A 20,554-nucleotide genomic window follows, 5' to 3' on the forward strand; every position below is an offset into this window, starting at 1 on the left:
AGATCTAATGACCTGACCAAACCAAGTTCCTTTTTTGTGGACAAAACCAGTTATTAAGTCAGCCTCATAAGAGTAAAGGAATAGGTCAGCGAGTAACATTGCGTAATTTGTTCCCATTTGATATCCCACCGTGTGTTGATATGTATGTAGTCAATGACAAATTCCAGGTATATCTCCTACAGGATCGTTGTACATAAATTGTATTCAGAGAAGGGGTTTGAATCCCGCTGAAGGGGCGACCAAATTTGCAGCCTCCCATCGAGTTTAAATGTATCTAAACTTGCACACACACACACACACACACACACACACACACACACACACACACACACATATATATAAGCAAAAATTTGCTTCGCAAATTTGACAGTTCTAACATCGTTGGGAATTTTTCAGATTTTCAGACCCTTCGTTTACGTCATCTTCCCTGTATCAATCTGATCCGATGGAGCAGTGTAGCGAATAGAGTCGTCACATTCTGAGACGGTGCATAATATTGATTTGTTGTGACATGCATCATTAACTTGATCCTCTATCCTACAAGAACTGCCCCGTACTACCATACATCGTGTACTAAGTTGCAGCCCTAGATTAATCCTACGAGGAGGAATAGATGTCACAGCGGTACGAGTTCGAGTCCCGCGGAGGGAACAAGCAACTTCGTTGGGAATTTTTCAGACCCTTCTCTATCGGATCGTCGCGTCATGACGATGAAACACAAACAAATGAATTATACAAGTCTGAAGGATTGCACAACGATACCGATAAAGATGTTAATATACTATAATAACACATAATGAGGGCAATTTTCGGTCAAATAATGACCTTCTTCAGTGCCTTAAAAAACTGTGTGTGTAGGAAAGTAAATGGTATGTGAACAACTCACTACCGAATCGGGTAAATACCTGTGACGTATTAAAATTTTATCTACAGATAATAAAGATCTTGAGCATTGTGTTATAAAGACTCATTTTTATGCTGATCCTGAACATTGTGTAAAAATATCAAACTTAAAATATTTACATACACTGTGACGATAAGAAACAATACAAAAAAAGGAAGACCTTAACTTTTTTTTCATTAATTCCGAGCAGATGTAAAACACGGAGTTCTTTTATCCAAAATTTCTCCCGCTTCACTCTCTGTAGATCGCTCCACATTGTGTTTTGTTGAAATCATCGAGGCAGTGGTTTGGTAATCTGAAGTGTTGACTCGCAGGGAGTAAAAGCTTTTTTTGTTAGGTCGCTCCTGTGCCCGTTCAAGCGCTTGTAAAAATGCTGCTTAGATTCGCCAATATATATAGGCCACAGATGGGAGAGTGAAGCAAATGTATTGCACTGGTGCTCTGGTAGTGCACAATACAAAATAATTTGTTGTGTTTCCCCGTGACCGTCCTGGTGCAAAATTTACACCTTTTGTCACCACAGGAGCAACTCTCACTGGAGTCAAGTTGGGCTTAGATATTTCAGCCTTCACAAGCGAATTATGCAAACTGTCTGGCTGTTTGAAAGCAATGAGAGGTGGTTTGGGAAAGACTTTAGATAGTGTGGAGTTTTTCTCGACAGAAGGCCCAGTGCTCACGAATGATATTGCGGCTGTTTTTGGGACAAGGGTGGTATGTTAGAACACAAGGAGTTCTTTTGCACTTTTTCTTTGCCTTGTAGTGTAACAGGCTACTCCTTGGGATATTGTGAATTTTTCGAACCCTTCTTTGATGGTCTTGTATTTAAATCCTCTTCTTCTTAACTTATTCTTCAGTTGACATAGACGTTTTTAAGGATTCATTATTGGGAAAAAATGTGCCTTAGCCTAAGGGCTTGACTAAATGGCATACTTTTAGTCAGGTGAGATGGATGACCGCTGTTAGGCATAAGGTATTGATGTGTAACAGTTGGTTAAGTGTATAGGTCTGTGGACCGGTCACCCTCTGAGAAAGTGCTAGAAATATCGAGGAATGATATGTTAGTAGCATATGTTTTGTAAATGAACTTAATTGAATGGTGTTGATTGTTGGCACGTGCGATAAAATTGTTAGTTCTGCTTCATCATATGTTTCCACGTCGCCAATAAACCTATGCCATGACAGAGGTTTTTCTAAAGAGGATTAAAGTAGTTCTTTGTCAAATTTTCCCATGAAAATGTTGGCATAAGACAAAACCATTTTGGTACCCATAGCTGTGCCATTTATTTATAAATAATGGTCTCCATTAAACGTAAAGTTGTTCTTTTTTAAAAACGCCTGTGGGACAAGTGACTAGGCAGTCAGTAAGTGGAACTTTGACCCTCCGAGATTCCCATACTTCTCTTTTGTTTAACTTAAGTGTTTATTTCGTCCACAAAGGATTGAGTGAGGTCTGTGGTTATTCTGATGTAAAAACGGTCGTCTTTATTTTGACGCTCGGCCACATTAATGTAGGCGGATTTGGCTGTGTCTGCAGGATTTATTATGATATTGTGATGAATATTTAGATCTTAGATCTTGAAGAGCAGCGCGTTTCCTTATTGCCAAGTTGCCGTGACTGTCTATGTTCACCCTCGCATTTCTATTATTTGATATTATCTAAAATGAAGTTAAATTTTTGTTCTTTTCAGGAACCAACTCACTTTTCTTTATAAAACTATAGTTGTTTTCGTCCCCAGAATTACTCACATTTAACACCTTATATAGTAGACTCATGACAAAAAACTCCTCGTCAATACCATTCGTGAGCACTGGGCCTCTGTCAAGAAAAACTCCAAGTAGGTCTTTCTCAAACCACGTATGACTGGCTTCACATAGCCTGCTTGTAAGAGCTTGTAAATATTGAGGCACAACATGACCCCAGGTTACAGTTGCTTCTATGGTGACAAAAGGTAAATATTTTGCAAAAAATGCACAATTCGTCATTTTTCACCAGCACGATCATGGGGAATCGCTACAAAATATTTTGTAACGTGCATTGCAAGAGCGTTTATGTGATATATTTGCCTCACTATCCCATCTGTATCCTTCAATATGATATTGAAACGAAACAGCCTTTCAAAAGCGCTTAAAATGACACAAGAGCGTTCTTACAAAAAAATCTATACTCCCTGTGAGTTAACATTTTAGATTACAAAACCTCTGCTCAAATGATTTCAACAAATGCAAATTCTAATAGTAGAACAAAGCACGATATGGAGCGATATACAGAGAGTGAAGCGAGAGGGATTTTTGATTAAAGAACTCCGTGTGTTATATATCTACAAGGAATAAATAAAAAAAAAACATTTAGTTCTTCCCGTTTTGTATAGTTTCTTTTCATCGCAGTGTTTGTAAATATTTTTAGTTTAATATTTTCACACAAGGTTCAAGACCAGCCCAAAACAACGTGTTTTTCTATAACGCAATGTTCAAGATCTATATTTGCTGTCGATAAGATTTTGATACGTCACAGGTATTCACCGAATTAGGTAGTGAGTTGTGTTTACAGACCATTTACTTGCCTTCCAGCACACTCGATTTGTCATTAGTTGACAAAATTTGCTCTTTATATGTATTCTTATAGCGTATTAACATCTTTATCGATATCGTTATGCAATCCTCCAGCTATCTACGCAAAACATGTTCCTGATATTTCGACCTGTTAACAGAAATATTGAACGAAATCCGGTGGTATACACTGTTTATTTATTCGTATTGCAGTGGTTTCTTAAATTTATTGTGCATTTTTGGTATCCCAAGATGAATTTATTACAAGATGATAAAAAAAAAAACACAAAACTAAAACAAACAAAAACAAAAAATAAATAAATAAATACACCATTATTGATACAAAAAACATTAAATACATTTGTATGTTTAGATTTGTTTACTGCAGAGTGTGTTTCGAACCGAAATGGATAATATATTTCGTAAGTTTAGTTTTCGTGTTTTAACAGAGAAAATAAGACGACGAACAATTAATGACATTATGCTATATTATTTTACATAACCGGTGTTTTATTGCGAAAATTGCCTTGGATGAATATATATCTCCATCCAAAAATAAAATTGTTATCTAAACATTATTTATTTGTAAAATAATCACCCGATTTCATGCTTCCTCGATTATTCGCATATACAATATATAAGAAAAAGAAGAATTGATGTTCAGAAATCTGGGATAATTATCATAATTTAAGACGTACTGACACATTTGTTTTGATGTCCGACATTCACATTAATTTAAAAAGTCTTCAAGCCTGTATATCGTTGAAACTTAATTTACAAGCGAGATTGTTCGCAAGATTAATCATTTTAATGATTAAAGCTGCATTAGCTGCAAAATTGGTTCAGTTCTTGTTTCTACTGATTCAAAGAAATAAGTTTGTAGTAATGCAATTGAAGCAATAAATGTTGATAATACACACAGAATATTGTTAAAACAAGGTTTTTTAATCAAAGTAGATCGATAGGTCTGATCTAATTATTTGTGCAATCAGATTTGTTATTAAAGAAGCGACCTTTACAGCACATGCGCGGATTAAGGTCACAAAAGTCACATGCATACGAATTTATCTAGGTCGATTTTTTGTCTTGCAAGACAATAAGTATATCGACACCTATTTCATATATGTAATACATTTATTTGTGGATATCAAATGAAATTGTACCAGAAAAGTACAATTTAGTAGAAATAATTCAAATTTCATAAGATACAAAAATTTACGAAAATGACAGCTAATGCAGCTTTAAGTAGCACTCCAAAAAAGATTCATGCAAAATGGGATTCATAGTTGGAAGGCCTACATATTTTTATTTTTGATATATTGTTTAAAATGTTATAATAAAAAGAAATTAAAATGTGGCTTTTCATTTAACCCATGCTCTTAGGAGATAAAAATTATATAGAATGTACTGTAGAATTCAAAATTTAGATAGATAACTCTGTAAATGGCACTAAAATGTTAGTGCAGATGAACTGTACCACTGCAGAACTTGCAAAGAGACAATGGGTAGGTTTTCACGATATCTGGTTATCAAGTATGTCGTACTCATAATTCTTCTTTACCATAGAATAACACTGTAAAAGAATACAGTTTCTTACCGATAGAAATAGTACGCCAATACAAAATGACCAGGAATTTTCAAGGAGACTTCTTGGGAAATATTTTGAATAAGTTCTAACACAGAACATATTCTACATGAAACAAAATAAATCAAAGTTTCTAGAATGACGTTTTAACATTGGAAAACTCTGATGAAGTAATGTAGACCTATGGTCATTGCCAGATTTTTGCCATTTGTGCATCAGAGTTAATTAAATAAAAACTTTTTATATTCTGAAACTTGAAGTAAAACATTATATTACAACAAAATCAGTCAAATTGAAAAAAAAGTTTGATTTCATACCCCTCGTCGCATGACTCTTTGATCGCCGAATGTTTATTAATATCGATACTGTCCTGGTAATAACACATCAGATCTATGGTTTGTCTACAGTTGTATGCTGGATTAGAAACGACGCTTTTAATTATCGCAGGAAAAGTATAAAGCAAATATTGCGACACCATTCCAGGTATGCTCAGTGTATTATGGCTGATATGTTTTGCAATAAAGTATGTCTTTACGTTAACTGTATCGCCGATTATTTCGAATATACAAGTTACTTGAACGGCATCTGAAATAGAAAAAGTTTAAGTTAGGAGCAAGATAGATAATCAAACTCACTTGAAAAATGTATAAATATTCCAGTATGAACGAGTGACATTTCATTCCATTTATTTGCTCCTTAGTAACACTTTTCCCTACCTTGTGAATGCAACGTATACGTCCCATTATTTCTAGCTCCAACACTCCACCATTCTTCACACGACTTATGGGTATCACGAAGTCTTTGACACCGATTTGCAGAATTAAGTACTTCTGTAAAACTTTCATCTTCCAAATACTTTCCGGGGCAATCAGCAATTCCATCGCAATAATATTTTAAAGATAGACAATATCCATTGTTGCATTGAAAGACAGCTCGGGAACACTCAGATACTAAAACATACAATTTCAGTGATTTACGTATCATTGATTCATACGATGGAATGTTGAATTTCCAATAAGAAACTACGATATTTCACTTTTGCACTTTTTTTCGCGCGCAAATGTCTTATACATTGCTATTAATTCATACATGTTGTGTAACTGTCGGGACGTGTAGCAGATTTGATGCAACGTTATTGTTGGTTAAGTTACTAATGAATATCGGAAAAAAAGAAAGATTTTTTTCACTAATAATATAAGATCCATCTCAATGTCTGTGTGAGTCTCTGAATGATATTAGTTTTTGGTAGCGATCACCGGTAAGAAAATGTTAAATTTAAGTCAACGAGATCGGGATAACGGAGCGCAATGACGGATTTATTGAAGAAATTCGAAGAGGGAAAACTAGACAAAGAAAATGACTTACGACAGTTTTGTTCATCAGAACCATCAACACAATGTTTGATAGAGTCACATCTTTGTAGTATTGGTATGCACTGGTTATTGAGACATGTCCAGTCTTTCTGTGAACAGACAGGCCATGCTGTAAATGAATGAAAACAAAAACAAACATGAAGTAGCACGTGTTGTCGTGCTAGGTTTACCCAATCCCGTAAGGAAGTCCATATTGAACGGCAACCAAAATCGTTTTTAACGCATACCTCATCCATATCAAGCCATATGCAAAATTTGAAATGATTCAATCCAAATGGAAGCCGAGATAGAGTGAAAATTGCAAAGTTTTACAAAACAGTTGGTTGATATCGGACAACACTCAAAATTGCTTACAACATGTGCGTCCTAACTATATTAAGCTACACTTCATATTTTGAATCAATCCACATAATTTTATTCAATCAACAACTTTGAGATCTAGAAACAGGTCTAGAAAAAAATCTAAATTTAGTTTTATCCTGCAAATAAAGAAAATTATTAGAATAATAAATTTAATGTATTTTATAAACAATGACGCCTGATAATTTGATAAAATAGAATAAAAATATCAGATACTTCAAACTTTGCAATAATTAATGGACGACTGAGTTTTTCGGCTAAAGAATCAATTTTATTCTAATATCAATTTTTTTGAAAAGTGAATTTTTTTCCCTAAATTATGAAGCATCTTCGATTTCTCTTACTTTCTAAACAATGTATCTGTATACCTTTCCTTCAATATTTATTCCTAGTACTTGAGCTACGCCCCACGTGCTCCCTCTTGCGTCACGATCCTCAATATGACTTTTCTAGTACCATAATCACTCCCATCAACAAATTATTTTGTCACCAAAAATTAAACTGATTGTATTTTTTGCCACTTTTCTCATTCTTCAATACGTAAAAAATCCATTTTTTTGTGTATTTTTATTTTTCAAACTTCTAATTTCTACAAAACGATAATTGATTAATTGATTTATATATAGGTATCAACATACTGCAAAATGTCTCAGATTGGTCGTGGTACCATACAAGTTGTGCATACACAAATGGTTTTGAATTAGTTGCAAAATATTCATCCCTTCTGTACCATAAAAAATGCTTAACGTGACATATCCCCAAGAGTATTTATTCTACAGTAAAAATTGCATATTTAATATTTTCTGTTTGGAATTATCACAATTACAGCTACTTGAGTTCTTTTTCTGACTCGTGGCAATTCTTATAGTCCGAATTTATCATAACGTGATGAAAAGTGGATTTTCGAATTTTCCATAAAAAGTCACATAAAAACGACTCGTCATGTAATTGATTGACCAAATAGTCAATAGATTATTCAATTTTCTCCAAATTTGCTAAAAAGTAGCATTTAGCGTTTTATATTTAGATATTTTTTCATGGAATTGGGGCAATTGATTGAAGCATTTTTGATTTATTACATGGGTTCATCTAAAACCAATTTACCCTAAAACACACACACACACACACACACACACACACACACACACACACACACAAAATGTTTGCCTTTGTATACTCAAAAGTGGTGAATTGGGAAAATTGCCCAATTGTGAGTGTCACCGTATAGGAACGTTGTGAAAGAGAATTTTGTTTAATACTAAGACGAATTTCTAGGGGTAGGGGTAAACATTAAATTCAATTAAAATTCTTTTTTCTCGGTTGGATGAATATTATCTATCGAATGATAGTTGGGACGCTTTCGTCGTGCAAGAGCTTGTAAATCTGCATTTATGCGACCTTTTTATGGAAAAATCGAAAATACCATTTTTAGCATTTTCAATGAATTCTGAAAAGAATATCGCCACAAGTCTTTAGAAGATCCCCAGAGGTATCAATTGAGGATTTCACAGTAACAAACAGGAAAACAAAATAAGCTATTTCTTGCTAAGGCATAAATACTCTAAGGATTTTGACATTGATTTGAAAAAAAATGTCAAGTTAAGCTATTTTTCCGTCGGAAGGGGTAAATATTTGTAGTAAAATAAAAACCGTAAGTGTTACTGCAATAGTTTTTGAAACATTTAAAAGCTGAGATATTTGGAAGTAAGATGGTACCTACATAAATTCAGCTACTTTGTATGTGATATCCAAGAATGACTAAGACGCTCGAATAAATGAGTCACAAAACCTTTGATTTTTACCTATTGGTCCACAAATATAGGCTTATACCGAAAAGGAATCAGATAAAATTCTTTGGCAACAAAAGATTCGTAAATTGGAGATTTAAAGAAACGCGAAAATCATCGTAACTTGATGAGTGGGGTGCACGATTCGTGACCATGAAAAGTGCTTTATATAGCACAGAAAGCTACTGGAGCTTTAAAAAGTGGAATTACACATAGTTCATTAAAAAAAATTAATTCAACTGACAAAAGTAAATTCAGCAAAGGCACTAAGGGGTCACCCCAGATGTCATTCATGTTAGAACATCCGTAATGGGCTATTCCTAGATTGCCCTCGGAGAACAGCAGCATATCAATTTACTTTCGTTAACAAAGTTAGGGAATATTCATATGTAAATAACCCCTGTTCTGCAGTAAATTATTTTGGGTCCTATTGAATATCAGCTCCTAAATTTTAATTTCAACTTTTCCTATTCAGAGAAAAAAGGTCAATTATCTAATGTTCTGACATGGTGTATATGCAGCGTCACTTTAAGATAGCGATTGTCACACCCCTTTCTTCGATGGGAGTAATGTTCGTCGAAGAAGCCAATGTTGTTTTTACAGTATACGAGTGGTTGAACCGTAAGCTCGGTTAGAGTACACATTTTTGATTGGTTCGATTTCACTGTTTTGTTAAGTAAATTCTGGCAAATATGTTTTTTAAAGTCACGTGATGCAAATTTAAAAAGAAAAAAATGTTTTTGGTTATTTGAATATGATAAAAGGTTAATCTTACAACAGAAATCCTCATCGGAGCCGTCTGTGCAATGGCGCACATGATCACAGTAGTGTATCCAATGAATACATCCACCATTACCACATTGAAATTGGTTGGTATTACAACTCCCGTCTTATTAAACAGATAATGTTAAATAAATTACCTTTTTGGCGTGAAAATAAAAATAATAATAATAATAAACTAGTATGTCAATATTTTGTAAAACAATGGAAAGGTCTTTTCCTTGAAAACTTTCTTTTTGAACTATACACTTTCAGACATTTTATACATAACATGCTAACCTTCTACAACAGTTTGTGTTTGCACTTCCATCATGATTTATGTAATGTAAACTTGATGACTATTCATTTGATATACTACAACCTACTTTCTGTGAACATAAGCATTTTGCACATTTTGAACCCCAACTGGGTTCTTTTTTCCGTATAACAAAATTGATATTAGTGATATACACGTTATGACCTTTAATTTGATATGACAACTTAATTTAATAAAAATGTTTTAGTTTTTTCACTCATTGACCTTACCCAACTAATTTTTTTCCGGACAAAATATCGATATTTCGGAAGTTCGCTTTAAGACCTTTCATTTGATATGCGACAACCTTACCCTCAAAGAACTTAAATTTTTTGAACTTAATGGCCCTATTTTGGGGTTGAAATGTGCTCATTTAGACCTTCAAAATGATATATCACAGGACTCCCTTCGAAAATTACGAAAATTTTAAGTTATTGCAGTACCGTTGGTTTTTTTATTTTATATTAATCCTTGGTATTGTGTCAAACAAATGTACTTGAGCAGATCTTTCATTCTGAGAAATGATCATTTGTGTGTCTATTGTAGATAACATTTTACCCTCGCTCTTAAAAATTAAAATTTCAACAGATCCAAAACAAGATAACATATTTAAAATCTAAAAACTGTGATAATTTACAGAACATATGCAAGAAAAAAGCCGAAAAAGGGAAATTAGAGAGCTCATTATGCTCAAAGTGAATTATGAAAATATATTGCAATGACAAACTCCAGAATCGGAAGTCCTAGAGACTACCATCATGCACTTTAAAATCACTTGACCTTGAAAAAAGGTCCTAAATGAGCTCTATCAATTGGCCAAAGTTGGTAATGATATCTTGAAAGATGAATAGGGGGACCATGTCAAAGTAAATGTTGAAAAAAAAACAATAGAAAAACAATAAGGTGCAATCCTATTTTTACTGATGATGCAACTATAAAACTAATTTTTGTATTTATGATACACAAAGTACCGAATGTCATAAATTTTTCAATTAAAGGCGATACTTGTAGAAACTACTACTGTTGGACCTATATACAACATGTAATTTAATTCTTTTATGTCTTATACTTACGACAATTGTTCTCATCAGAATTGTCTGCACAGTCTCGAAAAGAGTCACAGATGACAGAAAATGACACAATTTCACCACTGTTGCACTCAAACAAAGAAGAATTCAATTCGCTCACAATTCCTTGTGTTTCGTGACGAATTGTCCAGAAAGAATCTAAAGAAAATGTGGAAAATTTGAATGCATGCTGTGATTTATTGACTTTTTGCTGTTTGACTCTATGTATATCCATTGTTCATCTTGCGCTATAGTTTACGTTCTATTTTTATTTACGAGGAAGTGTCATCCGGTTAATAATTCTAAATGGATGTGGAAAAAAATAAAATATAATAAAAAGATGATGAAAATTGAGGAAGTTATTTTAACAACAGATATCTTTCATCAGAATTGAATACTGTGAATCTTGTGTCACACATGGTGTATTGTAAATGAAAAATGAGAAAAGCTATTTTAACGGAATGTTCACATTTTTTTCAAATACATATTTGCACTAATATTTCAAAACAGATGACAGGCTAATATCAAGACCTGCCTTAATTATGTAAATCCAGGTCTGACAATTTTAAAACTTGTAAAAACAAACATGTTATTTGCCACGTTTTTTTTTTTACATAAGTCGTATCCAAAAAGAGCATGAAATTTTCTGAAAGAAATACTAAAAATAAACTGTATATAGTTCACCTGTTTTTGTCTTGTTAACATTCATTTCTTTTTCACATACAAAGGAGTGAATTCTGGAGTAACTACATGGAATATCATGCCAATTCCGAACATTATGGGCACTGTTTAAAATCATTACTGTGCACAACTCATCTTGAAATCCATCAGGCTGAGGCAATGCGTTGGACGAACCTTCAAACCTAATGCATAGAAAGTACATGTCCATTAAAGAAAAAAATATTTTTTTAAATTAAATTAGTTTGCCTCGTTATTTCGTGTTTTAAGGTCTTAGTTATTTCATGGCTCTTTGTAATATGAGGTAGTAATGCAGAAGATATATGAACGAAAGTAAGTACATCTTGTACAAAAACAATGCAGAAAATACTAAATAAAAACACACAAACAACAACTTAAACAACATAACACAAACAGTGTGTAATTTAGTCCATCTATGCCGGAAGTACTAAATGAAAACGCAATTGGTGGTATTCCATTTGTGTTCATTAAAACATTGACACCGTTATATTACCGATTTACCTCATTCAGGAATTAAATTAGGGCTTATTATTTACTGATTCAATTGTTTACAAGACCTACCACAACACTTGTTACTCCCGTAGTGGTATTATTCAATGTGGATCCTGAAAAATTCAAAAGATCTTCTGGAAATCCTCAATTCAAGATTATTATCAGAATATAATAGCATTAAAACCTATAATTTATAAAATCATACTCAGTTAAAATCCCGACTTAAAAACGTTACACGTCTTTGTTACTCCAAAAAAGACCGTACACCTAGATATAAATATGTAGTTCTTGGTAGAGATTCCTCATACTTTGTAAAAAATAATTCCGAATCATCTTCCAAATATACCGAAGATGTTTTCAAAATGGTGGACTTGTTTATCGACAATATATTTGTCCAGTGTGGTGGACGCGTTTTTCAACAAACGGTCGGCATTCCAATGGGAACAAATAGTGCTCCTCTACTTGATGACCTATTCCTTCACTCTTACGAGGCTGACTTTATATCTGTTCTGATCCAATAGAAAGAACATCGTTTAGCTAGATCCTTTAATCTCAGTTTCCGCTATATAGATGACGCTTTATCGTTAAACAATCCTAGTTTCGGGATCTGATACATCGCATCTACCCCTAAGATTGAAAGTCACACTACAGAAGTTTTATGGTCGTCATGAACTCGTGGATCGTTATGTTGTATCCATCTACACCATGAAAACTGATTACTTCAACGTGTCAAAGTTTTCCATTCCTATTTCGTCTACCCCGGACTATTTACGAGCAACTCGATGGCTGTTTCTAGAAAAGCAGAGGACGCTTATCCTACCGATGCATCTGGTCCATGCTCCCAGTTTTTTATGGAGTACGAGTTGCTCATTTACTTTTGTTACTTTGTATGTATTATTTTAGTTATTTTATGTTCTTTGTTGTATTTAGCTGTTTTCCATGTCAGATCTTTGTCCCTTTATTGAATTCTTTTGATTTTCACAGGAATCTTGGTCTCTTGAATTTTCTCTTGAAATTCTTGAATTATCTTGAATTTCTTCCTGATGATATTATCAATTGAAATTAAGTTTGTAACGGCAACCAAACAAATGATTCAAAACATATTACCATGCTGTGTAGACCATAGTTTCGCCATTTGTCCAGCGGAAATCTGTGAATATTTTTGAAGAATTCTGTTTGAGTAGACCTGTGTTAAGAAAGTTCGTTTTTACAAACTAACTATATATATATATCTAGGGCGCTGGACTTAGTGCAGGCGGTGTCGCCATAGATGTCACAGCGGTACGAGTTCGAGTCCCGCGGAGGGAACGACCAAATATTTGCTTCGCAAATTTGACAGTTCTAAACATCGTTGGGAATTTTTCAGACCCTTCTATAAGTTTACGTTATCTTCCCTGTATCAATTTGATCCGATGGAGCAGTGTAGCGATGGGAGTCGTCACATTCTGCGACGTTGTATATATATATAATATATACATAATAAATTTAAAACCAAAAACATACACAACTAGCTTTTTGGCGAAAAATCTTATCTTACAAAAAAGGGTAAAAACAAAATTGCCGAACAATAGTCTGAACCATTATGTAGTCAAGTGCAAAATAAATATAACATGAACAATGGATTGTATTAGGAATAAAGTACCAGGTTGACATAATTTGATATAATATAACTATACGAACCAATGAGATTGAAAATTAAATTGATTACAATATATGATCTATGAATTTAACACATAGATAAATAGTAAATACATTTACAAATATGTATGTTGAGAAGTAAAATAATTTTTTAGGGAATTATTATTGTAGGGTTATTGCATGAATAATGGCGAATATTATACCGATTAGAATTGTATATTGCACCAGTTTACGAGGGATATAATTCTCCAGTATTCATGCAATAACCCCCTTTTTTGTATGGCAATATAATTAATTTTTAAAATGAACTTTAGTAACAAAGTTAAAATATATTTGCATTAGTGCAATATGAAAATTTAATGCACGCTGACGTTGCATTGCTTTCTATATACTATATTGCTATACAATATATTTTTACATGATAAATGTGTATTAATTTGAACTTATGTATGAAAACTTTATGTTTTGTTTTAATTTCAAGTTTTACATGTGGGAACACATTTTTGAAAAACTGCCCAAAATATTTATTCATCGTATAAAAACAATCACAAAGTGAACCTGTAGAATTTTTTTTAGTTTGTGAGTCAATTAGTCTGATTTGTTACCCACTTAATTCCTTTAAAGGCATTCAATCCTACATAAAAAAAACTGTGATATTCTTTGCAAAAGGGTGCTGTACTCTTTCACTTCATTTGTTACGGTCTAAGCTCATATGATATGAAATATCCTGAACATAAATAAATAAAAAAAAAAACCCAAAATACTTGTTTAAAACTAGACTCAATAAGAATTAAGATTAAGAAGTATTTGTACCTATATGAACCGAATAATCTGTAGCAGGTTCAAACGATACCAGATGTATATATATTGAAAAAAGAAATTTCTGTTCTTCTTCAGAACCAATGGCAACTAGATGACTATCATCATTCTGGCATTCTTTCTCCGCTCTTTGATGATCACCATAAGAAATGTTACTAAACGTATAACAGCTCTGTTGAAACCAGTACTGACCTGTATTACAGCCTGATAAAGGGATAAATACTTAAGGCGTCTAGAACTTTCAAAACACAGAAGCTATGGTAGAAATCTTTGAAGACATAGCTGTGACATATATTTCATCGACAAGACTTAGGTGATGGCCTAATATTATTTCAGAAGACGAGGGTTAAAAAGGACATTTTTGTAAAAAAAATGGACTCTGACTTCAGTGTAAAGTATGACATTAACAGTTTGAAACGTATCTCAGCAGATAAAAAATAAATAGGCAATCATCGAGCGCACTGATTTACCAGTAACTCAGTTAGACTTAAAAGAGAACGAAAGTTTTACTTACAACATTTTGATTTATAGATGAGTTAATTCTTTTTCTTCATTTATCATTATGATTTGTACTTACGTTCATTTGAAAAAGTCTGGAACTGTTGGAATCGTTTTGTTTCGTACCGTCCAAAGAAACCTCTACCGTTTACGCCACTGACAATCCTATATTCCATTTCCATTCGATGCCAACTTGATTTCAAAGTTTTATGCGGAATTGTTTTAGTAAACCTACCGAGTGATTCACGCTTTTTTCCACTTTTATCAACGTCGAAGATCTCTATAAAAGTGTCAGTTCTAGTCTCACCAAATACGTTTAGATCAATAATATATAATTCTATGTACTGACCAGGCTGTCCTTCTATTTTCCATATATTAGACGGTGAAATTGTAAACATCGATGGATAAAGGTAAGAAGCAACATAAGCTGACTTTAAATTGCACACCACCTGAACAGAACCGTCAATGCCACATCCTGGATAATCTATAGTGGTATGAAAACAACCGAAATGATTAGCTTATTGTAACTGATATCATATCAACAAAAACAGAATTGAATAATAAAAAAAAAGATTACACGCTGTGGCTAAATGGATATTAATGTTTTCATACTTTCAGTCAGATCATGCAATTAAAATGGAAACATTTATTAGGATATCGATTTTTATTCCGGACCTTCTTTTCAATAGCCTAGGTCTACTTAATGACTTATCAACATTGAACCATAACAGATGCATATCTCCATTCAGATAAGGTTAAAACATCGCTTAACGACTTAGTAATGTTTGTGTGCAAATGTCTTGGTTATGTATTAAACATTTATAAATGAGTTTTTTTTAGCTTTTTATTTCTTCATTAGAGTTCACGTTGTTTGGCATAAATTTGAAGGAAAGACGGCAACTTTACCGACAGTTTCGTACTGCAGTTGAAACATTAATCCATCTGTTAGTTTATACTGGAAACATGTTGTGAAACTTATGTTGACATAAGTTGTTGAGGATATGAAGGAAGCATATCGATATCTTCTTTGGTCTTCATAACTAATTATAATGCGGTTTTCAGTGCCAATATCGATTGCTAAATTATCTTTGCAGTATATTGGGTTGATATCTGTATTGCCTATCTGAAACACAATTTGTTTTTCTTCTTTGATATTCAAACTTAATTGAGGAATTTTATTAACACTCCCCTTTGGTAGAAATAACATTCATACATTAGTTTATGGAGCAGGAAAAGCTTACCCTTCTGTATTTTTAACCGATATATTGACTTCAAATTTATTTTATACTGCAACCGTTCTATTTGAGCAGTCAAGATGCATTGACTGTATATTTACAAGTGATATTTGAACATTTTGCTTTTCTTTATTGAAACCTCTTAGCATAGATAAATAGATAACACATTTTTTTGCGAGTTTGATATTGATTTATTCTGTGCGTGTATGTAAAGTATATTTGTAACATAAAGTCCTTATCTTGTGACATGCAATTAAAAAATCAACACACTCAAAAAGAGTTGCTAATTACCAAATTAGAACTTAGTCTAGTTTGTTTTTCTGCAAAATATATTGTTTCTTGCATAGTTATTATCATTTAAAAGATGCATTAGCTGCCGAATTTGTTCAGTTTTGCGGATTCAATGAAATATGTCCGTAGTATTGCAATTGAAGCAATCAATGCCGATAATACCTACAGAATATTGTGAAAACTTTAATATTTTTTTTAAATAATTTTTAATCAAAGAAGGTCGATAGGTCTGATCTAATTATATTTCGCCATTACCTTCGAAGATTGCCGACATGACAATCACCTAGGTTAAAAATACTTTCACCGTGGGAAAAAAATAACAATAATGGATACACAGGTGGCTACTTCAGGTGACAGCCATTGGAACTGAAGAGAGTAGTAAAAGGGCAGATAACCCAACGGTAAATATTGACTCAATCAGCTGATTCCGCGGGGTCATGCTTCACGTGGTTACTTGAATTGTTTTTTATTTCTCATGCGCACTAGACAAGGTAAGTCTGTTGTTTCTATTATAATTTATTTATAATTTATACGTATTACTCATAATTGTAAACGGTTGACAATCTTTAAATATTTTAAAATTATGATTTTGTGATAAAAGTGTTTGCCGCATCCATCATGCTTCTTAGCAAATAAAAAATGAAGTAATGAACGGCACCCGTTGGCACTTTTCTTGAAGCGATGAAATTGAGTTTTATACTTAAGAATGATTGAGTTCAAGCGTTATTTTAGTGCAATTCACATGAATTTGTCATTTTTACAATTATTCATGATAGCAGTTATCTCCCTTTTATAAAGTCTTGTTCTATATGATATACATGACGACTCAACTTAATTTAAATTGCAATATAAGATTTATATATATTCGCACTGAATATTCAATACAAACATTTTACTGTTTGTGTGTTAGTTTTTTATGTATATTTTCAAACTATAATTTTATCCTGAAAATGGGGGTGGTAACCAAAGCTGTTTTGTCCTCAAGTTTAACTTTATCTGTTCATTCTTTATGACAGATGATAGTTTGTGGATTATGCAAAACACCATTATAATAAATGCCAATTAAAGTGTGACCAAGCTCAGGACGATAATTTTCCAAACAATTTGCAATCCACCCCCCCCCAAAAAAAAATATCGAATGGACATTAAAGTAAATTATTAAAAAAAAAATAAGCAGTTTATTCTGGATACTGTCTTCCCCCTAAGTAAGAACCACCTGCTATTATTCTTCAACATTAATTACCATACAGACGAATACAAAGTTAACCTTTACATCTCATTTAATGGTATGTATGGTAATTTCTATTTTATATTTTGAAATTAGCATGGGGAGGATCTATACAATTTGAAAAGGATGGAAGCAAGCTTTCGTTCCTCTAAAAAGGGATATGTTATGATATTATGATATTATTTACCATATTTTGTTAATTTTACACATGAAAATGAAAAAAAAGTATAATAAAAAAAAAAGGGGTACTAACCCCTTGCACCTCCTGTTTCCGCCAATGAATTAGTTAACTCTATTAAATCATTTGGATTGGTATATATTTAGATGCATATTGGAAACAAAATCTTATTTGGATGCTTGTTAAGATGTACTTTGTTGTAATAACCTAACTAAGGAAAGTGTGTGGAGTGTTCGTATCGCGGCTCGTGCGTTGTGCCGGAGCTTGCCAAGGCTGCGCGGGCTTTTTGTGTCGCTCTAGAACTCTGACAAATGGGCTTCTGGAACAGGGTTATGTTGCTACAACATTGAGGTCATCACTACATAAGTTTTATTGTCGTCATCATGAACTCGTGGATCGTTGTGGTGTATCCATCTGCACCATGAAAACTGATTTATTCAACGGTTCATGGTTTTCGTTTCCTCGTTAGTCTACCACGGACTTGACTTTTTATGAGCAACTCGGCGGGTGTTTCTAGAAAAGCAGAGGACTCTTACTCTATCGGTGCACCTGGTCCATGCTCCCAGTTTTTAGTGGAGTTTGTATGATTTTAGTTATTATATGTTCGTTGTTGTGTATGTCTGTTTTCTATGTCTGGTCTTTGTCCCTGGATTACATTCTTCTGATTACCGCTGTGGCCTTGCTTCTCTTGATTACTCTTTTATTAATTCAGCAGTGGTCCTTTTCACAAAAAATCGTAAGTGTAAAATTAGTCGTAAGTTATGAAGTCATAGTAAATAAAAGTATTGTTACGTCAAAACTCACGACTAATTTTACTCTTACGATTTTTTGTGAAAAGGGCCACAGGATCGTATGAATGAAACCTTCATATTATGTGATTTTACAAAAAATGACTAGAAGTGGTCTTATTAAAAGATTTTGTTTGGATGGAGTTTCCAAAAGGTGGTGATGCTAAAGCAGTATAAATGTACAGATTTATGTTTGGTGAATATTTTGGAGTTCTCCAAGATAAAAATATCGCTGAGGAACTTCACGATTCCTGCACATATCCAGGAGACTGCACTTGCCGTACATGTGGGGAGAAGGCAAGCATAATCGCTGCTGTTGATGATGACGATTTTTTTTATTTAGATTTTGTAGAGACATCATCAAATGAGTCTTCATCGGAAAACAATCAGCTGATTGACGTCATAGGCTTTTCATCTGGTGATGATACTCTATCTGATTTTGTTACAAAGTTACTTTCAAAACATTCTGAAAATGATTTTGAAAGTCAACTATTGTTCAGAATCAGGGTACGCCAATGACCATGTAGGTGAATCAGTCAGTGCAAGTTTTATTGATTCAGATGAAACACAACCTCAAATTGGTTTTCGAACCAGTTTATATAACTCAATGATTCTTACACACTCTGATTCTCCTTTTCCTTCACCTGAATCAGAATGTAATTTGGCAGTGACGATGAAACTCAGCCTGCTATTGGCTATGAGGTGAGTTGGAGAGACACTGCTCTAAATTTACAATCCGATTCCAGTGATGAACTAAAATTTCACCTTCCTCCCTTGATTATTCCTGAAGATAGTAATGAGCAAAGTGATGCGGATTCTTCACCTCATAATATCTTCAACTATATCAAGCGTAGAAAGCAAAACCAGTAAATTCATCTCTAAATATTGATGCTGGCTAGTCTTGATTTTTAACTTAAATTATTTTTTTATGTTGATAAAAAGTTTTATTATCTCCCTATCTTACTATTTTGTGAATACGTTTTATTCTTTCCCTTCTTACTATTTTGAGAAAAAAGTTTTATTATCTTCCTATCTTAATAAAAAATTTAGTTGTATATTAACTGTCTGATTATAGTGATGAATAAGAATTTCACATCAAAACTTTTGGTTATTCTCAATTTTTTTTAAAAACAAGCTATAATTGAAATGGATTTTTATTCAACATGTACATGTATGTTTATTTCTCTATATGTATATAGCAATTACTGTAATATGAAGTATATTGTAAATTTTATTTTTTATTTGAACATAGAGTCTCTTTGGTATTTTATGGTATTATGTAAGAACCAATAAAGATTGATATGTCTATAATCTGTCATCATTAATTGGAAATCCAAAACAAAATATTAGTGTGTGAAAGGTGAGATAGCTAGCTTTGCAAACAATTAACTGTATTTCATTAAATGCTTCTCTAAAAATCACACTGCTTATCGTTTTATCCCTAGCTTCTTTAAATGAAGCAATGCAATACTAACATGGAACACCTTCCACCTTTACTCATCTCTATTACTCGTTTGACAAATGGAAATGCTATCCCGTTTCTTGATTATGCAAAGAGGTATAGGGATGTAGTTCTAGAAATATCCTTCATCACTGGGTATGCGTAGCCGCAAAATAAATAAATAGGAGGTAGTTCCTTCAAGTATTGAGAAGAAAGTAAAAACTGTGACACATACAGTGCGATTGTTAAGGGTGGACAAAAATCATGAACTATTTTCCTATGAACTTGAGGAGTATAATTTTCCCAGAAAGTATAGGACTAGATACATATACACCCATATTAACATCATTAGTATTTTGAAGAAAAGTGCACAAGAGAAAAACCGGAAATGAGAAGAAGGTTATTAGAAGAACAAAAATTATTAACGATTTTAAAAGTGAAATATCTTTCTTAAGAGAAAATCATATGAAAGTTAATTCGGGATGCTGCCAGACTGTGAAAATTGAAGATAAATGTGTAAATGTTGAAGACAAAACTATCCAGTGTAAT

At 33.1% G+C, this 20,554-nt stretch overlaps 1 protein-coding gene across 1 annotated transcript in view; it reads right to left on the reverse strand.

The window, feature by feature from the left end:
* The window catches only part of LOC148628992 (uncharacterized), a 78,433-nt gene that overhangs the window by 21,127 nt on the left and 36,752 nt on the right, over positions 1–20,554 (reverse strand). Inside the window, exons 13-22 of the mRNA XM_088542031.1 lie at positions 15,751–15,967; positions 14,924–15,328; positions 14,341–14,550; positions 12,997–13,075; positions 11,383–11,561; positions 10,705–10,857; positions 9,332–9,445; positions 6,402–6,518; positions 5,753–5,986; positions 5,354–5,621 (exon numbers count right to left, since the gene is read on the reverse strand). Coding sequence (XP_088398157.1) covers positions 5,354–5,621; positions 5,753–5,986; positions 6,402–6,518; positions 9,332–9,445; positions 10,705–10,857; positions 11,383–11,561; positions 12,997–13,075; positions 14,341–14,550; positions 14,924–15,328; positions 15,751–15,967 — 1,976 coding nt within the window. The remainder of the gene's footprint in view (positions 1–5,353; positions 5,622–5,752; positions 5,987–6,401; positions 6,519–9,331; positions 9,446–10,704; positions 10,858–11,382; positions 11,562–12,996; positions 13,076–14,340; positions 14,551–14,923; positions 15,329–15,750; positions 15,968–20,554) is intronic.

This window comes from Perna viridis, chromosome 1, assembly GCF_037379345.1.
Source record: "Perna viridis isolate PV_CMFRI_1.1 ecotype Kerala chromosome 1, ASM3737934v1, whole genome shotgun sequence".
NCBI classification, from domain to species: Eukaryota; Metazoa; Mollusca; class Bivalvia; order Mytilida; family Mytilidae; genus Perna; species Perna viridis.